Source organism: Ochotona princeps, chromosome 6, assembly GCF_030435755.1.
Source record: "Ochotona princeps isolate mOchPri1 chromosome 6, mOchPri1.hap1, whole genome shotgun sequence".
Lineage (NCBI taxonomy): Eukaryota > Metazoa > Chordata > Mammalia > Lagomorpha > Ochotonidae > Ochotona > Ochotona princeps.
This window is the reverse complement of record NC_080837.1, coordinates 45158289-45177650: the sequence shown is the minus strand read 5'-3', so window position 1 is coordinate 45177650 and position 19362 is coordinate 45158289. Positions and strand designations below refer to the sequence as shown.

Sequence of the window (19362 nt, the reverse complement as noted above, 5' to 3'; positions counted from 1 at the left end):
TTGTGGGAGATTGAGAGAAGATACACGTCCAGTCCGGATGGGGAGAAGAAAAGTTCTAGGGCAAGAATTTCTGGATCCCAGACACGAAAGGATGAGATGCCAGAGCACGGAAAGATGGGAAAGATCCTTTAATTTCCTTTGGACTGGATATATGCCATTCAGATAACTAGAGAAAATCCTGCCCCAAGATGAAAAATGCTTCTAACACAACTACATAAATTATCAGTAAAAATTCAGTTATTTTTATTTTTCTCCCTAGTTTTACAAATTTAACCCACCTCATGTTAAATGACAAATCAATGGCCCAAAGCTTCGTCATTGGAGCTGTCCGCCTGTTCTTTCTCCTGAAACTCTAGGTTGCTGCTTGCCATTTTACTCATAGCCCAATCACACTGTTCTCCAAGCTGGTGTCTCCCCTTCCTTGAACAAATATTTATGGGACATCAACTATACACCAGAACTGTTAGTGACAGGGACGACAGCAGAAACATCATTGGTACGGGGGGGAAAAGGAATGTAAAGAACTGAGACCAATGTCAAACAAATGGATTATTCTGGCACGTAGTAATTTTATTACTGTCTTTATACATTCCATGATTTTAGCAAAACTAACAAGAGAGTGGTCTAAAACTGAAGTTTCACTTCACTAATGAGACCATGCAGTTTTGAACCTTTGAAGGCATTCTTTTCAACGATTGGGTCATAAGTAAAAAATGGCTCATGTATTTGATTCCTTACTGAAGGTGTTGGTTTTTTTTTTATTTATTATTATTATTAATTATTTTGCATTATGTTACAGTTTCATAGGCTCTGGGAATCCCCCCCACGCCCCTCCCCCCTGGTGGCTTCCTCGACCTTGATGCAGTATTACAGTTCAAATTCAATCAAGATTCTTTCCTTGTAAACATATACCAAGTATAAAGTCCAGCTATTAAGGTGTTATTTTTAAATACCCCAAATCTGATTCCGTTTACACAGAGGCAGGATTGGAACAGGATTATTTCTAAATTATTACAAATTTAAACAATTCATTTTAGTGGACTCTCTGCAGTAAGTGGCTTCAAAACAAAAGGATGCAATATTTCTACAATAGGAAAACAAGCTGGGTTCAATCTACTGCAGTGTCTCTCCAGCAGTTTGTGGGGAGTCGTCAATATATGGGAAACATGAAACATAAGCTTATTTTGGTGTAAGAAAATTTGAAATCCATGCACTTATTTCTGTGAACTTTCTCAGGGCTGACCAACAAACAAGCATTCTACCAAAGACATGTACATGTAGATGACAAGCAAAGACAGGAGTTTACCAGACCACACCTCGGCCAGGGTGATACACCTTCCAAGGTCACATTCTCCATAAACACATTCCTCAGGCCTAATTTACAAAATAAAGATTTGTAGAAGGACACTTGATAGGATATCATTTGTATGAAAACAATTGATCGTGCTTGGCGGCGTGGCCTAGTGGCTAAGGTCCTTGCCTTGATCCCATATGGCCGCTGGTTCTAATCCCGGCAGCTCCACTTCCTCTCTGTCTCTCCTCCTCTCAGTGTATCTGACTTTGTAATAAAAATAAAAATTAAAAAAAAAAAAGAAAACAATTGATCGAATATCTTATGAGTGGCAACAATGGATTGGATATACAAAACAAATATTTTCAGACAAGGGTGTAGAAACAATTGATGGGTTCTGTAGACAGGCTTGTGGGAAATATGTAAGATTCTCCATACCTCCTCCTTTATCCTATGTGGAACTCATATTTTTTTTTAAGGATTTAATTATTTTCATTGGAAAGTCAGATATACAGAGAGGAGGAGAAACAGAAAGATCTTCTGTCTGATGATTCACTCCCCAGGTGATCACAATGGCAGCAGCTGCGCCGATCCAAAGCCAGGAGCCAGGAACTTCCTCCAGGTCTCCCATGTGGGTGCAGGGTCCCAAGGCTTTGGGCCATCCTCGACTGCTTTCCCAGGCCACAAGCAGGGAGCTGGATGAGAAGGGGGGCAGCCGGGATTAGAACTGGTGCCCATATGGGATCCCAGCATGCTCAAGGCCAGGACTTTCACTGCCAGGCCCATGACCCTCATTCTATAAAAGCATGATGCCACTAATAAACTTTGGCTATTGACAAAAAAAAAAAAAAATAGTAGAGAGTGTGCTGTCCCTCTCTGTAGTTGCCTCTTTGTGTAACAGAACCGACAACATCTTTCTTGTTACACACAAGTCATCCTTTCCTAATTTCTTTCTCCCCACTTCCCTTCCCTATGTGTAGCAGACCTCCTCAGGCCACATTTTTAGGTATGGTCTATCAAGGATGGCACTCCAGGGGACATCAAGTACTATCTGGGGCCCTGTCCTACACCTGTCATTAGTAAATCATTTTTACGTATCTTACTTTCCTTAATGGGTGTTTTATGAACAAGTATGCTTCTGCAGTGTTGTGAACAGATACTTGGTGGCCCAATCCATGAATGGCCCAAGAAATGTCCATCATCTCCCTTGAGATCATCTCACACCAAATTTCCACATTCTATTCCTCTAAGACTGCTTTGATCTGTTCTCAATACTCCAGTCCAGACTGCCCAGGTTCCCAGGTCACATTGCACTTAGTATCCCAACAATGTCTCACAGCACCTCTAGATCAAGAGAAATACTTCACAGTCTTGTTTTTAGGCCATTTGCTCCCAAAAGCTTACTTATCATGTGGGAAAGAAACACATGGAAGCTAGAATTTTTTTTTTTAATTCATTCTAAAGAAAATTGCAAGTACTTATGGCTTTGCAAGTACTTACTTATTGCAAGTATTGCTTGGCTTTGTACAATTTAACAAACCTTGAGACTTGACTTTGCAACCACTTACTTACTGTTTCCATATCAGGAGCATCTCCTAAAACCAACTTCGCAAACATATTTTGTTATTGGAAGGAATGTAGCCTAATCTAATGTTCAAAAGGTTATCTCAAACTATGAATTCACCTAGCACCAGCTGGTGCTGCGTCGATCCCAAGCCAGGAGCCCAGATCTTCTGGGTATCCCACGTGGGTGCAGGGTCCCAAGGCTTTGGGCCATCCTCAACTGCTTTCCCAGGGCACAAGCAGAGAGCCAGATGGGAATTGAGATTAGAAGAAGCACCCATATGGGATCCCAGCGTGTTCAAGGTGAGGACTTAAGCTGCTAGGCCACCGCTCTGGGCCCCCTTCTCTCTTGTTTGTGCAGATCCACCTAACCAAAATTGCAGCTAGGGTTCATTCCTCTGCTTGGAAATGTGAGGAGTCAGATAGGATGATAGGCAGTCAGGGTCTCTGGTTCCTGGTGAGGCTACCTTGTCTACGTTGATCATTCAGGAGTAATGAAGAATCAATGACCAAAGCACAAGAAGGCCTGGGTAAGAGAAAAAGAGAACTGAAGCCAGCTTTTCAAAAGGACTTTGAATAACCCCTCGCTCCATTCCTGTGTCATCCACTCAGATGTAAATTTTTTTTTTTTTAATCAAACCATTAACCAGTTTCTTTACAGGTCTAGAAGTGTCCCTCCATCTCTCATTCCTCCCACCAGGCTGCAACCATTGCCATTAGTAAACTCAGCTTGAAGAAACCATAGAGACAATGCCCCTTTTCCTTTATGTATAACAAAAGGAAGGAATGTAAGGAGTTATTAGAATATCCCACCCTGGACCCGGTGCCATTTCCTCTTCCTCATAGCTGAGAAAATTCTTGCCAGTCCAGTCATCCACCACCAATCAGAAGTAACCCGGCATTTCACCTGAGAATCCCACCCCCAATCTCCCAGCCCCTTTCCCAACTCCACCCGCTTACCAATCATTCTTAGGCAATCACCTGTGACAGTCTCAGACACCAATCCCATGGGGCTTGCCCTCAATCCTTCCCAATCCCCGCCCTCCACACCTTGCAGGCTCACTTGAATGGCATCAAGGTGCCCTCCAAAAGGATCTGTCTCTCACTTCTACCTGCCTCCCCCCAACCTCTCTTCTTCCCCTTCCTCCTCACCTCCCCACCACCTCCACCCCATTCTAAGATACAGAAAAAAAAAAGAAAAGAAAGAAACACCAACTAAAGTACTACCTTGTCCAAAAAGTAACCTTCACTCTTATATGGTTAGGTAATATAATAAAATTAAATAAGATGAAATAATTGTAAAAATTCAGTCTCCTAGTTATATTTATTAGATTGTAACTACTCAACATCTACAAGTAGCTACTGGCTACCCTAGTGCATAGCATAGTGCTATTCCTTACCTAAGTAACAGAACCTACAACTGTGAGTTTTTTTCTAAACTTGTGATAAAAAATACTTCTAGGATTACTGTAATCAGGAATCAAACCATCACCAACCTGAGTGTGATTATAATCCATTTCTGCCTTATTATCTTCTCTCTCCTCTTACCATTCCTTCGTTGTTGAGAAGGACTCCTTTGTTCAGGCATATACTTAGTAACACACCCATCTTCTATCCTCAAGATCAAAGAAACAGGAGTGGCAGGGACAAGTGCTACAGCTGCCCCATGTTGTTTTGTGGAGGGAGATGGCTCCAGATAGAACTTATAACAGCAGCAACTATACAAACAAATACAGCTCCAATCATTTTTTTAATTACATATTTGTTTAGTTTATGTATTGCAAAGGCAAGGAGTCAGAGATAAAAACAGAGTTTTCGCATCTACTGATTCAGTCCCCAGATGCTTGCAATAGCTAGCTACTAGGAAGTCAGTCCAGGTCCCTGCCAGGTGGGTGCCAGGGACCTAAGAACAAGAGCCATCACCTGCTGTCTCCCACAGTGCACATCAAGAGGAAGCTGGGATTGGGAATGGAGTACCCACTGGAACCCAGGCACTCCAGTACTGGATCTGAACGTCCTAACTTGGGTCTCCACTATCATGACAAATGTCCACCCTGTAATTTTTCACAAATTTGTAAAATATAAAATCTCAAAACTCCTCTGTACTAATGTTAGAATTCTTGGGGCTGGCGCAATGGCTCCATTGACTAATCTTCTGCCTGCAAATTGACACTCCATATGGGTGCCACTTCATGTCACGGCTGTTCTGCCTCCCTTCTAGCTCTCTACTTGTGGTCTGGGAAAGCAGTGGAGGATGACCTGAATCCCTCAGACCCCATATGCATGTGGAGACCCAGAGGAGGCTCCTGGCTCCTGGGTTTGCATTGGCTGAGCTTCAGCCGTTGTGGCCATTTGAGAATAAATCAATGGATGGAAGATCATTCTCTCTGTAAGTCTGCCTTTTCGATAAAAATACGCAAATCTTAAAGAAAAAAAGAATGATAGGATTTTTTTTAAGCTAGGAATCACCTTTTATTCCTGCCGCTTTCACCTAAGATGTTAAATTTCTTCAGATCATCCTTGTCTTTAATTACCCCTGCCTCCATCACAAGTTCTTGATCTTTGACTTTTCTCTACTTCAATATAGAAATTGAAAATATTATTTGATCTTATGGTTTTTTCCCATTAACAGGGTCATTTTTCTTAAGATTTATTTATTTTTATTACAAAGTCAGATATACAGAGAGGAGGAGAGACAGAGAGGAAGATCTTCCGTCTGATGATTCACTCCCCAAGAGACCGCAACGGCTGGTGCTGCGCCAGTCCGAAGCCGGAAACCAGGGACCTCTTCCAGGTCTCCCACGTGGGTGCAGGGTCCCAAAGCATTGGGCCGTCCTCAACTGCTTTCCCAGGCCACAAGCAGGGAGCTGGATGGGAAGTGGAGCTGCCGGGATTAGAACCAGTGCCCATATGGGATCCTGGTGTGTTCAAGGCGAGGACTTTAGCCGCTAGGCCACGCTGCCGGGCCTATAACAGGGTCATTTAAAAAAAAAATGTTTCTATTTTTATTGGGAAAGCAGATTTACACAGAAAAAGATACAGAAAGATCTTCCATCTGCTGGTTTAATCCCCCAATGGCTGCAATAGCCAGAGCTGAGCCAATCTGAAGCCAAGAACCAGGAACTTCCCTTGGGTCTCCCACATGGGTGCAGGGTCTGAAGGCTTTGGGGCATCCTTGATTGCTTTCCCAGGCAACAAGCAGGGAGTTGGATGGGAAGCAGGACTACCGGAATTAGAACTGGAATGCATATGGGATTCCGGCCCATTAAAGGTGAGGACTACAGCTGCTAGGCTAGCTAGCTAGCCCACTGGGCCCAGGAGGTCTACTTTGGAAAAAAATAACTCTGGCTGTTGTGGACTTCACTCACTGGTAGGATCAGCACAGTAGAGAGAAAGGACAGCTTGTATCTTCAATTCCAAAGACTTCTGCTAAGTAGTCCTTCAATGTTAAAGATTTAAAACAAAAACAATAACAAGAGCTGGAATGGGTAGGATACATAAGGAACAAAGGGCAAAGCTAACTAAAACAAAATCCTTTAAAACCAAACTACATTCTATTCTACCCCCAAACAGCTCTCTATACCACCCTCATTTCTGGTTAACTCATTTTGCATTTACCAGAAGTGTTTTCTATACAGGAAATGGAGCCATGTCTTGGGTTATTCTCCCACAGGGAAAAAAAAGTGACAGGGCATGTGAAATATCTGGGCAAAAAATCAAATCTACACTTGAGTCCTATTAGACAAATGTTTCCTGCCCTGCTCTAACCAGGCACACCCAATCCTAGTTCCTCTTGGTTGAAAGCCTGAAGAAACAAATCATTTCCAGCTCTTTGAATACTCATACATTGAAGCTTGCCACCAATTTGCCCATATTTGGACACAAGGCCTTTAAGCAGATAATTGAGCCTGGATGAGGTCAGTAGGGTAGGGTCATAGTCCTACAGGACTGATATTCTTAGAAGCAGCAGCAGCAGAGGGCTTGGGCACGGTATCCTAGCAACTAAAGTGCTTGTCTTTGCATGCACCAGGATCCCATATGGGTGCCGGTTCTGATTCTGGCAGCCTTGCTTCCCATTCAGCTCCCTGCTTGTCGCCTGGGAAAGCAGTGTCCATATGCGAGACCCGGAAGAAGCTCCTGGCTCCTGGCTTTGGATTGGCTCAGCTCTAGCCGTTGTGGCTGCCTGGGGAGTGAATAAATTGACAGATTTTCCTCTCTGTCTCTCCTCCTCTCTGTATATATAACTTTACAATAAAAACTAAAATAAATCTTTAAAAAAAAAGCAGCAGCAGAAAATCAGGCACACGGCAAGATATTGGCCACTTGGGGCAGTTGGCAGCTCAGTTTGAGACTGCCTGGGGAGCTCGCATCCCCAGGAGAGCCTGGGATTGCAGAACCTGGGATTGGAGAGCCTGGGATTGAGTCCTGGCCCTTCCTAAGGACAGGTTTCTGCTACTGTGTACCCTACGAGTCAGCAGGTGACAGCTCTAGTGCTTGGGTCTCCATGGAAATCCAGCTTGAGTTCTGGGCTTCTAACTTTGGTCTGGCCCAGTCCTGGCTGATGTGGGCATTTAGGGAGTGAGCAAACAAATGGAAGATTTTCTCTCTCTTTCTCCCCTTCAAATAAAATAAACTACTGCAAGCTAAAGAGAGAAGCCTCAGGAGAATGTAAACCTGCTCAAATCTCCAGAACTGAGGAAAAACAAATATGCATGGTTTAAACCATGAATCTGTGATGTTCTGTTATAGTTGTACTAGCAAACTAATCATCAGCCATGGCCTGATTTTTCTTGTCAAGCAAATTGCAAGTATAATATTGGATACCCAACATTTCCCAGAGATAATAATAAAATATTTAACTCATTTAATATAGGCACAGGTAATAGGTGTCAATTCATGTCCCAGCTGCTCTACTTCCCATCCAGCTTTCTGCTTGTGGCCTGGGAAAGCAGTAGAAGATGGCTCCTAAACCTTGGGACCCTGCACCCACATGAGAGACCTAGAAGAAGCTTTTGGCTCCTGGCTTTGAATTGGCTCACTTCAGACATGGTTGCTGCTTGGGGAGTGAACCAGTGGATGGGAGATCTTTCTCTCTGTCTCTCCTTCTCTCTGTAAATGTGACTTTCCAATGAAACAGAATAAACAACTCTTTAAAAAAAAATAATAATATAGGCATCAACTGGCCAGAACCAATGCCAGTCCCAATGACGTGTCCCTGCTGAGTGTCCACCTCGCTTGGGGCTGCAGCTAACAGGACTGCTCAGTACTCAACAGAGTTAGCTCAGGATGGGTATAGGCTAGTCAGTTCATTTAATAATCACTTAGCAAACCGCTTCTCCATGTCAGGCATTGAGCAAAGCAACCACTCTACCCCAAGGATCTTGTGTTCTGTCACCTCTATGCTTCTGCCCTTTGCAATGTGTATTGTAGGTCACAGAAGTGTAAAATGCCATAAAACAAGAAACCTCACTTTTCTTCCTTTTTTAAAAAAATATTTATTTATTTTTATTGAAAAGTCAGATATATAAAGAGAGGAGGAGACAGAGAGAAATATTTTCCATCCAATGATTCACTCCCCAAGTGACAGCAATGCCCGGTGCTGCACCAATCTGAAGTCCAGATCCTCCTCTGGGTCTCCCATGTGGGTGCAGGGTCCCAAGGCTTTGAGCCATCCTCACTGCTTTCCCAGGCCACAATCAGAGAGTTGGATGGAAAAGGGGACAGCCGGGATTAGAACCGGTGATCATATGGGATCCCGGGCGCGCTCAAGGTGAATACTTTAGCCACTAGGCCACGGCGCCAGGCCCAATCTCACTTTCTGGTCCTGCTTCAAGCTCTCACTTAGCACAAATGACACTTAAAAAATCTATTTCCACACCTGGTCGGGCCTGACACAGTGGCTCAACTGATTAATCTTCCCTCTTCAAGTACCAGCATCCCATATGGGTGCCAGTTTGTATCCTGGCTGTTCTACTTCCCTTCCAGCTCCCTGCTTGTGGCCTGGGAAAGTAGTGGAAGATGTCCCAAAGCCTTGTCACCCTGCAACCCGCAGGGTGACCCAGAAGGTGCTCTTGGCTCCTGGCTTCACATCGGCTCAGCCTCAGTTGTTGCAGCCATTTGAGGAGTGAACCAGAAGACAGAAGATGTTTCTGTCTCTTCTCTGTAAATCTGCGTTTCCAATAAATAAATAAACCTTAAAAAATATAAATATTTTCTTGGCTTGCCTGTCCTTGTCACAGTGTGCTCTGAAATCAAATGAATATAGATATGAAAGTTATTTATTAACTGTGAGAAGTTACAAATATTATCATGACTTTGCATCTCTCTGCCTCTTGACCTAGTAAAGAGACAGATCCAATCCAGCAGTGTAATCATTTTTCTTTATACTGTGTATGTATTTTCTCTTGCTGTTCTGGCTAGCTGAAGTGATCTTCTGTGTCCCTGAACTTGTATTATTTTGGCTTATTTTATGTAGTCTGTGCTGTCTCCTACATTTCTAGTAAAGACATTTCTCCATGCAGTAAAAGATGACTAGTGATGACGTTTTGGATTATGAATGTTTAATTATGTCTCCCTACCCTGAGTGTAAATCTCTTATGGAAAGAAACTTGTTTCTTGTCTTTCCTAGCGTAGATATTTAAGGAGTATTTGTAGATGTGTTAGCTGCTGAGATTCTGCCCACTTGCAATAGACTGAAAACCACAACCGAAATCCTTGGCAGCTGTTCTCACTACGGATGTGGGCAGGTTTTATTACTTGCTGTGTTCCCTGGAAAACAGTAATAAGGAAGCTGTGATAATGCTGTAACCTAGACCTAAAGATGGCCCTGCTTCTCCTGTCTCCAGAATCATCACCTGAAGAATCAACACACTACACACAGCCCAGCCACGGGCCCCGCGTTGCGGTGAAGCGGGGCTAAGCAGCTAGCATTCCACATTGGATGCTGCCTTGAGTCCCAGCTGCTCTGCTTCTGACCCAGTCAATGCATCAGAGAAGACAGTGGAAGATGGCCCAAGAACTCAGGCTCCTATCGGCCATGTGGGAAACCAGGATGGAGGTTCCTGGCTCCTGGGTTCTGTCTGGCCCAGGCTGGGCTGTTACAGAAACTTAAGGAAGAAACCATCAGACAGGAGATTTGTCTCCCTCTATGATCCTGATTTTGAAAATCAGTTAATAAATCTTAAAAAAAAAAAAAAAAAAGAAAAGAAAAGAAAAAAAAGAGGCCCAGCAGAGCCAAGACATAGAACTAACACATACAGGTCTACGAGGCCTCCTGGGAGCAACCAGCTGCTTCCAGGCACCTTCTGACTACGCGCTCATGAGAACAACATCTCTGATTCCTCTCAAGTGCTTCACCTAGAACTGTAGGTCGTGAATTAGTCCTGTTGCAGAACAATGGCTTCTCCAAGGGAATTTTAGAATGAACGACCTTACTCTCGGGTAGTTTCATCATAACACAGAGCATTTTCCTTAATCCTTTCCACACCCACCAGGACACAGGTTTGTGCAGGAATAAGAGTCATCTAAACAGTGTTTCAGGCATTACTTCATCATACCTTCCCTTCAGTGTCACACATATTTATTTGAGAAGACATTTTTCCTATTACTTAATACAGACTTCATGTCCTTCCTAGTCACTATCCCTATTTATATATATAAAATATATATTTCTATTAAACAGAAATATAAATAATTAATTTTCTAATTTGAAAAGTAGATCCTAATGAGAGAAAAGAGATAGAGAGAAAGACCTTGCATCCACTGGTTCACTCCTCAAATGATCACAGTGGCAGAAGCTGAGCTGATCCAAAGCCAGGAGTCGGGAGTTTCTTCTTGGTCTCTCTCCACTGGTTGCCCAAGGCCATAACGCAGAGAGCTGGACAGGAAGTGGAATGGCCAGGACAGGAACCAGCAGCAATATGGTAGAGGACTAGCCTGCTGTGCTACTCAGTCAGCCCCATACATCCTTGCATTTAATCTTAAAATTAAAACACCACCTAGGGCCTGGCATGGTGGCTTAGTGGCTAAAGCCCTCGCTTTGAATGAGCCAGTTCTAATCCCTGCAGCCCCACTTCCCATCCAACTCCCTGCTTATGGCCTGGGAAAGCAGTCAAGAACAACCCAAAGCTTTGGGACCCTGCATTGCGTGTGAGACCCGGAAGAGCTCCTGGCTCCTGGTTTTGGATAGGCTCAGCTCTGGCCGTTGCGATCAATTGGGGAGTGGATCATCGGACAGAAGATCTTCCTGTCTCTCCTCCTCTCTGTATATTGGACTTTGCAGTAAAAATTAAAAAAAAAAATTTAAAACTCCACCTAAAGCCAAAACAATAACAACAAAAAGAAAAACAAAACAAAATCAAGACATTTCTATCCAGCCATTCCTGTGAAATTCGTGGGACTATATTCGGTTCTCCATCTCTCCCCTTAACTTTAAGTAGATATAATTAGATCTAAATGACCATCAAATATAACTCGGATGAGGGTAGGGAAATGACAAAAGCACACACACACAATGTTGCAACCCCTCAGTGAATTCTTTTTTTTTTTCCTAAAGATTTATTTATTTTATTACAAAGTCAGATATACAGAGAGGAGAGACAGAGAGGAAGATCTTCCGTCCAATGATTCACTCCCCAAGTGAGCCGCAACGGGCCGATACGCGCTGATCCGAAGCCGGGAACCAGCAACCTCTCCAGGTCTCCCACGCGGGTGCAGGGTCCTAAAGCCTTGGGCTGTCCTCGACTGCTTTCCCAGGCCACAAGCAGGGAGCTGGATGGGAAGTGGAGCTGCTGGTATTAGAACCGGCGCCTGTATGGGATCCCGGGGCTTTCAAGGCAAGGACTTTAGCCGCTAGGCCACGCCGCCAGGCCCCCCTCAGTGAATTCTTCAGTATTTGTGTACCAATACAAGCAGGAAGAGCAGTAAAGTGGCCTGTCCCCTTTTAGCCCTATAATTCCTTCCCCATTTTGTGTCCAGAAGGCCTTTAGTTAGCCAGCAGAGGTGGGAAGGAAGATCTAACTGCTTGTTACAAGGACAGTAGCTTCTAACTATAAGCTGGTCTGAGAAAAAAAATGTGCCTCACCATCAGCACAGAAGTCAGGTGTCCAGCTCCTGGGGCAGCCACAAGGCTGGGGACAGCAGTTTCTTCTTTACTATCTGAGGCCGGCTGGACTTCAGTTTTGAGCTTTGTTGAGAGGCTTCCAGCATATTGTTCATGGCTTTCAGAGTCTGCTCCTTTATCAGTTCCCGTTGCTTTCCATAGTGATTTGGATAAAACCCAGGGAGGGTTCAGGATGCCATGAAGGCCACGTGAGGCTGCTGGGGAGGGCAGAGGCTGGCAGGGCACACTGCTCCTTGGCTTGGTGAGTGACGGTCAAGGTTATGCTTCAGTCCGGGAAGGGGTCAGGCAAAACCTTTCCCTCTGGTGTTCTTCAGGGAAAAGTAGTCCTCTCAGACAAGGAGATCACTCCTCTGATAGAACAGACGAGACATTTCCCAAGAGCAGGTGGTCAGAATGATCTCCCTTTGGCCTCTTGATATCTGGGATTGGGGAAGAAGACTTTGTGCCAGGACCCCTGAGGATGCCAATCTCTGTGGACGCTCATGTCCCTTACATAAAAGGCACAGTGTTGCAATATAATGTACGCACAATCTCCTGAGTACTTTAAATTACTTCTAATTCCTAACACAATGTGTCTGCTGCATAAATTGTCACATTGTATTATTTAGAAAATCACAAGGAAGAAAAGCCTGTACGCGTTCAGTCAGATACAACTTTCTTGGAAAAGCAGAGTGATGGACAAAAAGAGATGTGATGGGGCTGGCACTGTGGCACAGCGGGTAAAGCCTGCAGTGCTGGCAAACCCTATGAGTGCCATTTCCAGTCCATTGGATGCATTAGCGGGAAGCTGGATGGGAAAGAGAGGCAGGACATGACCCTAGGCTGATAGGGGCTGTGAGTAATGCAAGCCAGGGCTTACCTGCTATGCTTGCAACGCCTATACCCAGTGACAACTTCTAATATTTTTTGAGATTTATTGTATTTGAAAGGCAGATTTACAGTGAAAAGGAGAAAGAAGGTCTTCTAGCACTGGTTCACTTCCTAAATGGCAACAACAACTAGAGCTGAGCCTATCTGAAGCCAGTAGGGAGGAGCTTCTTCTAGGTCTCCCACCTGGGTGCAGGACCCTAGACCTGGGCCATCCTCAGCTGCTTTTTAAAATGTATTTGTTTTTATTGCAAATGCAGATATACAGAGGAGGAGAGACAGAGAGGAAGACCTTCCATCCGATGGTTCACTCCATAAGTGGCTGCAACGGCTGGAGCTGAGCCAATCCAAAGCCAGGAGCCAGGAATTCTTCTGGGTCTCCCACGTGGGTGCAGGGTCCCAAGACTTTGGGGCCATCCTCGACGACTTTTCCAGGCCACAAGCAGGGAGTTGGATGGGAAGCGGGGCTGCACACATATGGGAATCCAGCCCATTCGCGGTGAGGACTTTAGCCGCTAGGCCACCATGCCGGGTCCTATCTTCAGCTGCTTTCCTAGTCCATCAGCAAGGAGCTGGATCAGAAGTGCAGCAGCAGAACGAGTATGAGGTGCCGGTGCCACAGGCTGAGGATTAGCTTGCTACATTACTGCACTGGCGCCCAGTCTCTACTTAAAAATCATAGCATTTCTCTTTCTTGCAACTTAAAAATAATATATATTTTTTCTGGTCTGTGGTTTGTTGACTCCATGGTTGAGGATACCAAATATGAAAAGAGACCAATTGTACCTCCCATTTCCTATTCCCAGGGCACCTTTGCATCTTGTATTTGCGTAGCTAAGGAACATCACTTTAGTAACCCTGCAAAGCAAACATTTCTTAGTGAATCATTTTTTCTTTCTTTCTTTTTTTTTGCCTAGCCTTCACCATTAATCCCCAAATAATAGCCTACCCACCCCATACTTACAGAACTAAAGAAGACTTTCCAAATCATTCTCAAAAGTAAGGGCAGTACGCCTTGACTGTCAGTCAGCCCAGATCTTAACTCTGAATCATTCAACAATGTTGAAACTACAAAGAATAAAGTTTCCCTCAGTGTAGGAGGGAAGGAATCCTAAACATTTCATCTGTTTAGTACCATGTACAATAACTCTGACGAGGAGTGACAGAGCCTGATCTCTCCCGTGAAAGCCGAGGCAGATAAGTGTTGTGCACAGATTTTGAGATCCCCAGAAATCACCAGGAGTCGATTCAAGTGCACAAGTTATTCAAGCTTGGCTGCATAAGTTATTTAAGCTTGACATGTCCGAGCTTGGGTTGTTGGTAGAGAGCAGTCAACCAGCAGACCGACCAGCCAGCCGGCCAGCTGGGACCAACACCCCTTACCAGAATATGGCCCGCTGAACAGCACATCCACAGAATTTTAATAGGGGCAGTCCACAATAGCTTGGAAAGGGGCAATTCACAATAGCGAGCAAGGTGAGGAGAAATACCACACATTCCCTACCTAACTCGGCTGGACAGACCCTGCCTCTAGCAACTAAGGTAAGCACCCACTTAATTACTTGGAGCCACCTATGAGATAATCAGAATTAGATGGACCTTGATTCATGAGAATTGGGGCCCATCACTGCTAACGGTCACATAGGCTGTTTGGCCTGCAAATTCAGTTTCTTAGTAGCAATGAGCCATGAACAAATAGTTGGGATTTTGATACTGAGATTCCTCATAAGGATGATCAGAAATGGGTGGGTGAAAAGGCTCTCTGTTCAAATGTCTGAGTTGCTCACTTAAACACTAAAATAACCTCTATGACCAACTTCCTCGCTCAAGGCACAGAAGCTGTCCCATGTGCCACCAGAAGACAAATCACCTTGGAGATGATTGGCAAATTCAAGAACATTTAGTGTAACATTAAAGGGTTAGTGCTCACAAAATTGAGTGGCGCAGACACTGCAACCTGGTAACCTTTCAATCTGATCAGTGTGTGTGGGGGGGTTAAGATTTCGTGTCCTGTTCTAGAACTGATTGCAGCAAGAAACCATGGATTACGATCTTAGCAAACATTCTTAAGTATTTTTTTTTAACTTATTTATTGGAAAGGCAGAGTGACAAAGGAAGAGGAGTGGGATGGAGACGAAAGACGGGGAGAAGTCCATTTCCTGGCTCACTCGCTAACATGCCCTCAACAGCCAACGCTGGGTCAGGCGCAGCCAGGAGGGAGAACTCCAGCTGGGTCTCCCATGCGGCTGGCGGGGGACCGTGATCCACCACCTTGCCAGGAGCTTTAGCGAGAAGCTGGATGCGAAGCAGAGTAGCCAGAGCGCAATCAAATCTCCACTATGGGATGTGGGCGCCACAACGCCATCCTTGACTTTTGAAAGGCATCCCCCACACCCCAGGAGGGTACCTAACAGGGCCTGATCGCCTACCACTCCTAGATCGGTCCTCAGAACTGCCCAAGATTCTGCATTCTGGGATTGTCCCTCCCCTCAACACACTGAAGGCACGCCCTCACGTTCTGGCGCTAAGTTCGAGCCAATACAGTGATTGCCCAAGAATCACAGGACCACCAGCCAATGGGAGGCCGCTTTCCTCGTAAAGAGGGACAGGAGCGTTTCAGTGATGTCGCTAGGCCAATGAGCAGAAGAGCACGCGTCACGTCACCCCGCGCAACCGAGGCGGCGTAGCTCCCCGCAGCACATGACCCGGCCCCACCTCCTGGTCTGGAGGTAGCGCGATGGGCCGCGCTTCCAATGGCTCGCACAGCCTCTAGTCACGTGCGATTTTTGCAAGTTCAGCCTCTCTCGGTAAGTCATGTGACCGTTGATATGCATCTCACGCTACCCAATGGAAACGGAAAGCTGCCCTTCTTAGACTCGGGATTGGCTTATCGCCGCGAATAATAGCACGGCGAGGGCGGAGACAGCCTATCACGTGCTGCGGGGCGGAACGGGGCGGGGCAGGCCGCTGGTTGCGGGGTGAGCGGGGCTCGCGGCGCGCAGGCGCCCTGGGGACCCGGTAGCGGCGGTAGCGGCGGCGGTGGCGGCGGCGGTGGCGGCGGCGGCGGCGGCGGCGGCAGCGGCCGGATCGCTGATCGGAGCGGGAGGCGGCGGCGGTAGCAGCCATGGCGGCAGATGGAGAGCGTTCCCCTCTGCTGTCCGAACCCATCGACGGAGGCGCTGGCGGCAACGGTTTAGTGGGGCCGGGAGGGAGTGGGGTTGGGCCCGGGGGAGGCCTGACCCCCTCCGCCCCACCGTATGGAGCCGGTAAACATGCCCCGCCCCAGGGTAAGCCGGGGCGGGTCCGATTTATTCCCCGGGGTGCTCTGAGAGGAGGCGAGAGGCGGGGCCGAGGGCGGAGGCGGGGTCCGAGCGTCAGGTGCAGGTCTGTGGCACCTGCCATGGGGTGAGGTTTCTTTCCTCACCTGCGTCAGGGTAAAGTTTCTTCCTCTCTGTAATCGCATCCTGAGCGTGGGAAGGGAAGGGGGTTCTGAGGAAGTGGAGTGAAATGCCGACTATGAGAAGCCCGCCGAGCTTGGTCAGAAGGGTTGGGAATCGGAGAAAGCTCCCTGTTTCGGTGGAGCATCCTTGGGGGGGAGGTGTCTGTAAGTGATCCTAGCCCTTCTGTCTATCTTCTTCCTCAGCATTTCCCCCATTCCCCGAGGGGCATCCTGCTGTGTTGCCTGGGGAAGACCCACCCCCCTACTCACCGCTGACCAGCCCGGACAGTGGGAGTGCCCCCATGATCACCTGCCGAGTCTGCCATTCTCTCATCAATGTGGAAGGCAAGATGCATCAGCATGTAGTCAAATGTGGTGTCTGCAACGAAGCCACAGTGAGTTTCACATATAGGAAATGGGCCTTGGTTTCCCGGATCTTCCTTTCCAATTTCTTGATTGTAGACCCACCAAGCATTCGCCAAGAATTCTTAACGAAACTCAGGTTTCAGTTCCAGCAGTCCCCCCAGGAGCCACTCCCCACAGCTAATGTTCACCAGCCCGGGTGGCTTCACACCAATCGCGGGTACTGAAGCCTAGTTCTCATTTACAGATCTTGTGATGCAGGCTTGCTTTCATTTCTCCTTTTTGGTTAGGACCTTCTTTATCTGTTTTCTCTCAAAGTGATTTTGGAGGGAAATGGAAGGGATTGGGATTAGAGATTTGCTTGCTAATGTCACCCTTATTCTCTAGCCCATCAAGAATGCACCTCAAGGGAAAAAATATGTCCGATGCCCCTGTAACTGCCTGCTTATCTGCAAAGTAACTTCCCAACGGATTGCCTGTCCTCGGCCCTACTGGTAAGAGGCGGGTGCAACCCTGAGTAGGAAAAATTGGAAAGCTGAAAACTGGTAGAGTTCTTAGAGGATTTAGAAGGACAAGAAGCCATGGAACACAGCACTTCAGAAATGTTGGAACCATTTCCTCATTTCCCACTAGACACATTGGGATGAAACGGTGTCCTCCAAGAGAAGTGAGAGCTTGGGGGCCTGGGTGCATTATTGTGGAGTTCTAGGGGAGTCGGAGATCTTGGATTGAAGCTGCGTTCTTCCAGGATTCTCTGAAGTTGGACTGGAGAGAGAGTATCTTAAGTGTCCTAGAAACTGAGGAACTTGACACAGAGAGAGAAGCTAGGGTCCCATTGTGGGGGATCTTTTGAACACAAAACTTTTCACATAAGGTCTTTGTTTCATATATAGCAAAAGAATCATCAATCTGGGACCAGTGCATCCGGGACCTCTGAGTCCAGAACCACAACCTGTGGGTGTCCGAGTCACCTGTGGACACTGCAAGAATACTTTTCTGGTGAGGAGGGGGTGTGGGGAGCCTTGTGGGGGGAAAAGGCCAGGAGTGAGTATGAGTATATGTGTCAGGGTAATGGCAATGAATCCTGGGAAAATTTGTCCTGTTGTGATGCATCTCCCATGCTCCCCCGCTCTGGCCTTCTCTGGAGAAAGTCCCTGCTTCTCTAAGTGTCTTTTCCTCTCTCCCTAGTGGACAGAGTTCACAGACCGAACCTTGGCACGGTGCCCTCACTGCAGGAAAGTGTAAGTGATTACGGACAGAACCGGCACCGGAGTGGTGTGTGCAGTGAAGCTACTGGACCACTGCAAGTTGTTTGCCTCCCCACAGGTCATCCATCGGGCGCAGATACCCGCGAAAGAGATGTGTCTGTTGCTTCTTGCTTGGTTTACTCTTGGCAGTCACTGCTACTGGCCTTGCTGTGAGTAACCTTGACCCTAACCCCTTTCATTCCTTAGCTTGATCTCCATAGGCTATGACTGGGGAAGTAAGGCCTCTTAAAAAAAAAAAAAAAGAAAGAAAGAAACTGGGGGTAAAGGACTGGTTTGTTGTCATGTGGACAGGCTGCTGTCTGCAAAGGAGTACAAAGCAGCCATTCTCTGTAGAGAGGATCCCAGAATATAGAACTAGATGGTGCCGAATTGCCCTTAGGAAGCCTGGCTCAGTCATCAGGTATCAAAAGAGACTTGATGTCTGTCTGGGTTGCTATGAGATTATCCCTGTCTTGGGGGAGCTCTGGAAAAGTTGCTGGAGGTGTCTTCTGTGTGGATAGGGATTAGGGACTGAAATCTGAGTTCTGCTCCTGTACTTGGGGGTTCTAGGAAGTAGTGGGCAATCCACAGTAACCTCATTTTTCTTCCCCCTTTTCCTTGTCAGTTTGGCACATGGGAGCAGGCGCGGCAGTATGGAGGCATCTATGCAGCCTGGGCATTTGTGATCCTGTTGGCTGTGCTGTGTTTGGGCCGGGCCCTCTATTGGGCCTGCATGAAGGTCAGCCACCCTGTTCAGAACTTCTCCTGAGCTCCACGATGACCCACAGACTGTGCCTGGCCTCTCACTGGTGGGGACAACGACACTACTGAGGGTACTGGGCCGACTCCCTGGGCTTCTCGAAGGAGGCCGAGCAGCTGCCTTCCTTTTCCCTGGGGAGAGATAGGAAGGACCCAGGCCATGGCTTGGTTTGGAGGGGTGGAGGAGACCCTGGCCATCTGCTTCCCTCCAAGGATTGCTGTTGAGGGTAAAACAGACAAAACATTGCCCTGATGCCTGGGTCCTCATGACGGTTCTAGCCCTGTTCTTCCCAAATGCTCCCTGAGCCTTTTCCTGTTCCTTAGACAGTCCAGGGCGGCAGGGCTGGGCAGCCCTGGGGGTCCCTCCGGGTCCTTAGCACCGCTGGGACCTTGCTGCTGCTATTGCACTTCACCAGGGGCTGGCTCTGGCTTCAGTACCCTCCACCTCCTCTCCCACATTCCATGTCCTATGAGGGTGGGGTCAGCCGCTGATTGTACAGAACCACAAGAACTGATGTACATAGAACTATTTAATTTGGGGTATGTTCCCCTTGTCCTGTATTTCCCTTAACTCCAAACCTTCCTCACCTCCCAGCTGCAGTATTTGACTGGGCTGGGCGGGATTGCTGTCTTGGGGGAGGTTAGGAACTCATCCTGTACTTGTAAATAAATAAGGTCATGACTCTGCCCTTTCCTAGTGGTCAACGCGCAT

At 46.7% G+C, this 19362-nt stretch overlaps 1 protein-coding gene across 2 annotated transcripts; it reads left to right on the top strand.

Moving 5' to 3' along the window:
- Positions 1 to 15355: 15355 nt before the first annotated feature.
- PIP4P1 (phosphatidylinositol-4,5-bisphosphate 4-phosphatase 1) lies at positions 15356 to 19337 on the top strand. 2 transcript variants are annotated; one of them, XM_004584641.2, is made up of 7 exons: positions 15356 to 16108; positions 16486 to 16676; positions 17032 to 17138; positions 17538 to 17643; positions 17833 to 17885; positions 17971 to 18061; positions 18517 to 19337. In XM_004584641.2, the coding sequence occupies exons 1-7, from the start codon at positions 15967 to 15969 to the stop codon at positions 18658 to 18660; spliced, it is 834 nt and encodes a 277-aa protein (XP_004584698.1). In that variant the 5' UTR covers positions 15356 to 15966; the 3' UTR covers positions 18661 to 19337. The 2 variants fall into 2 exon arrangements, with proteins under 2 accessions (XP_004584698.1, XP_004584697.1); XM_004584640.2 differs by having other exon boundaries at positions 15851 to 16129.
- Positions 19338 to 19362: the final 25 nt, after the last annotated feature.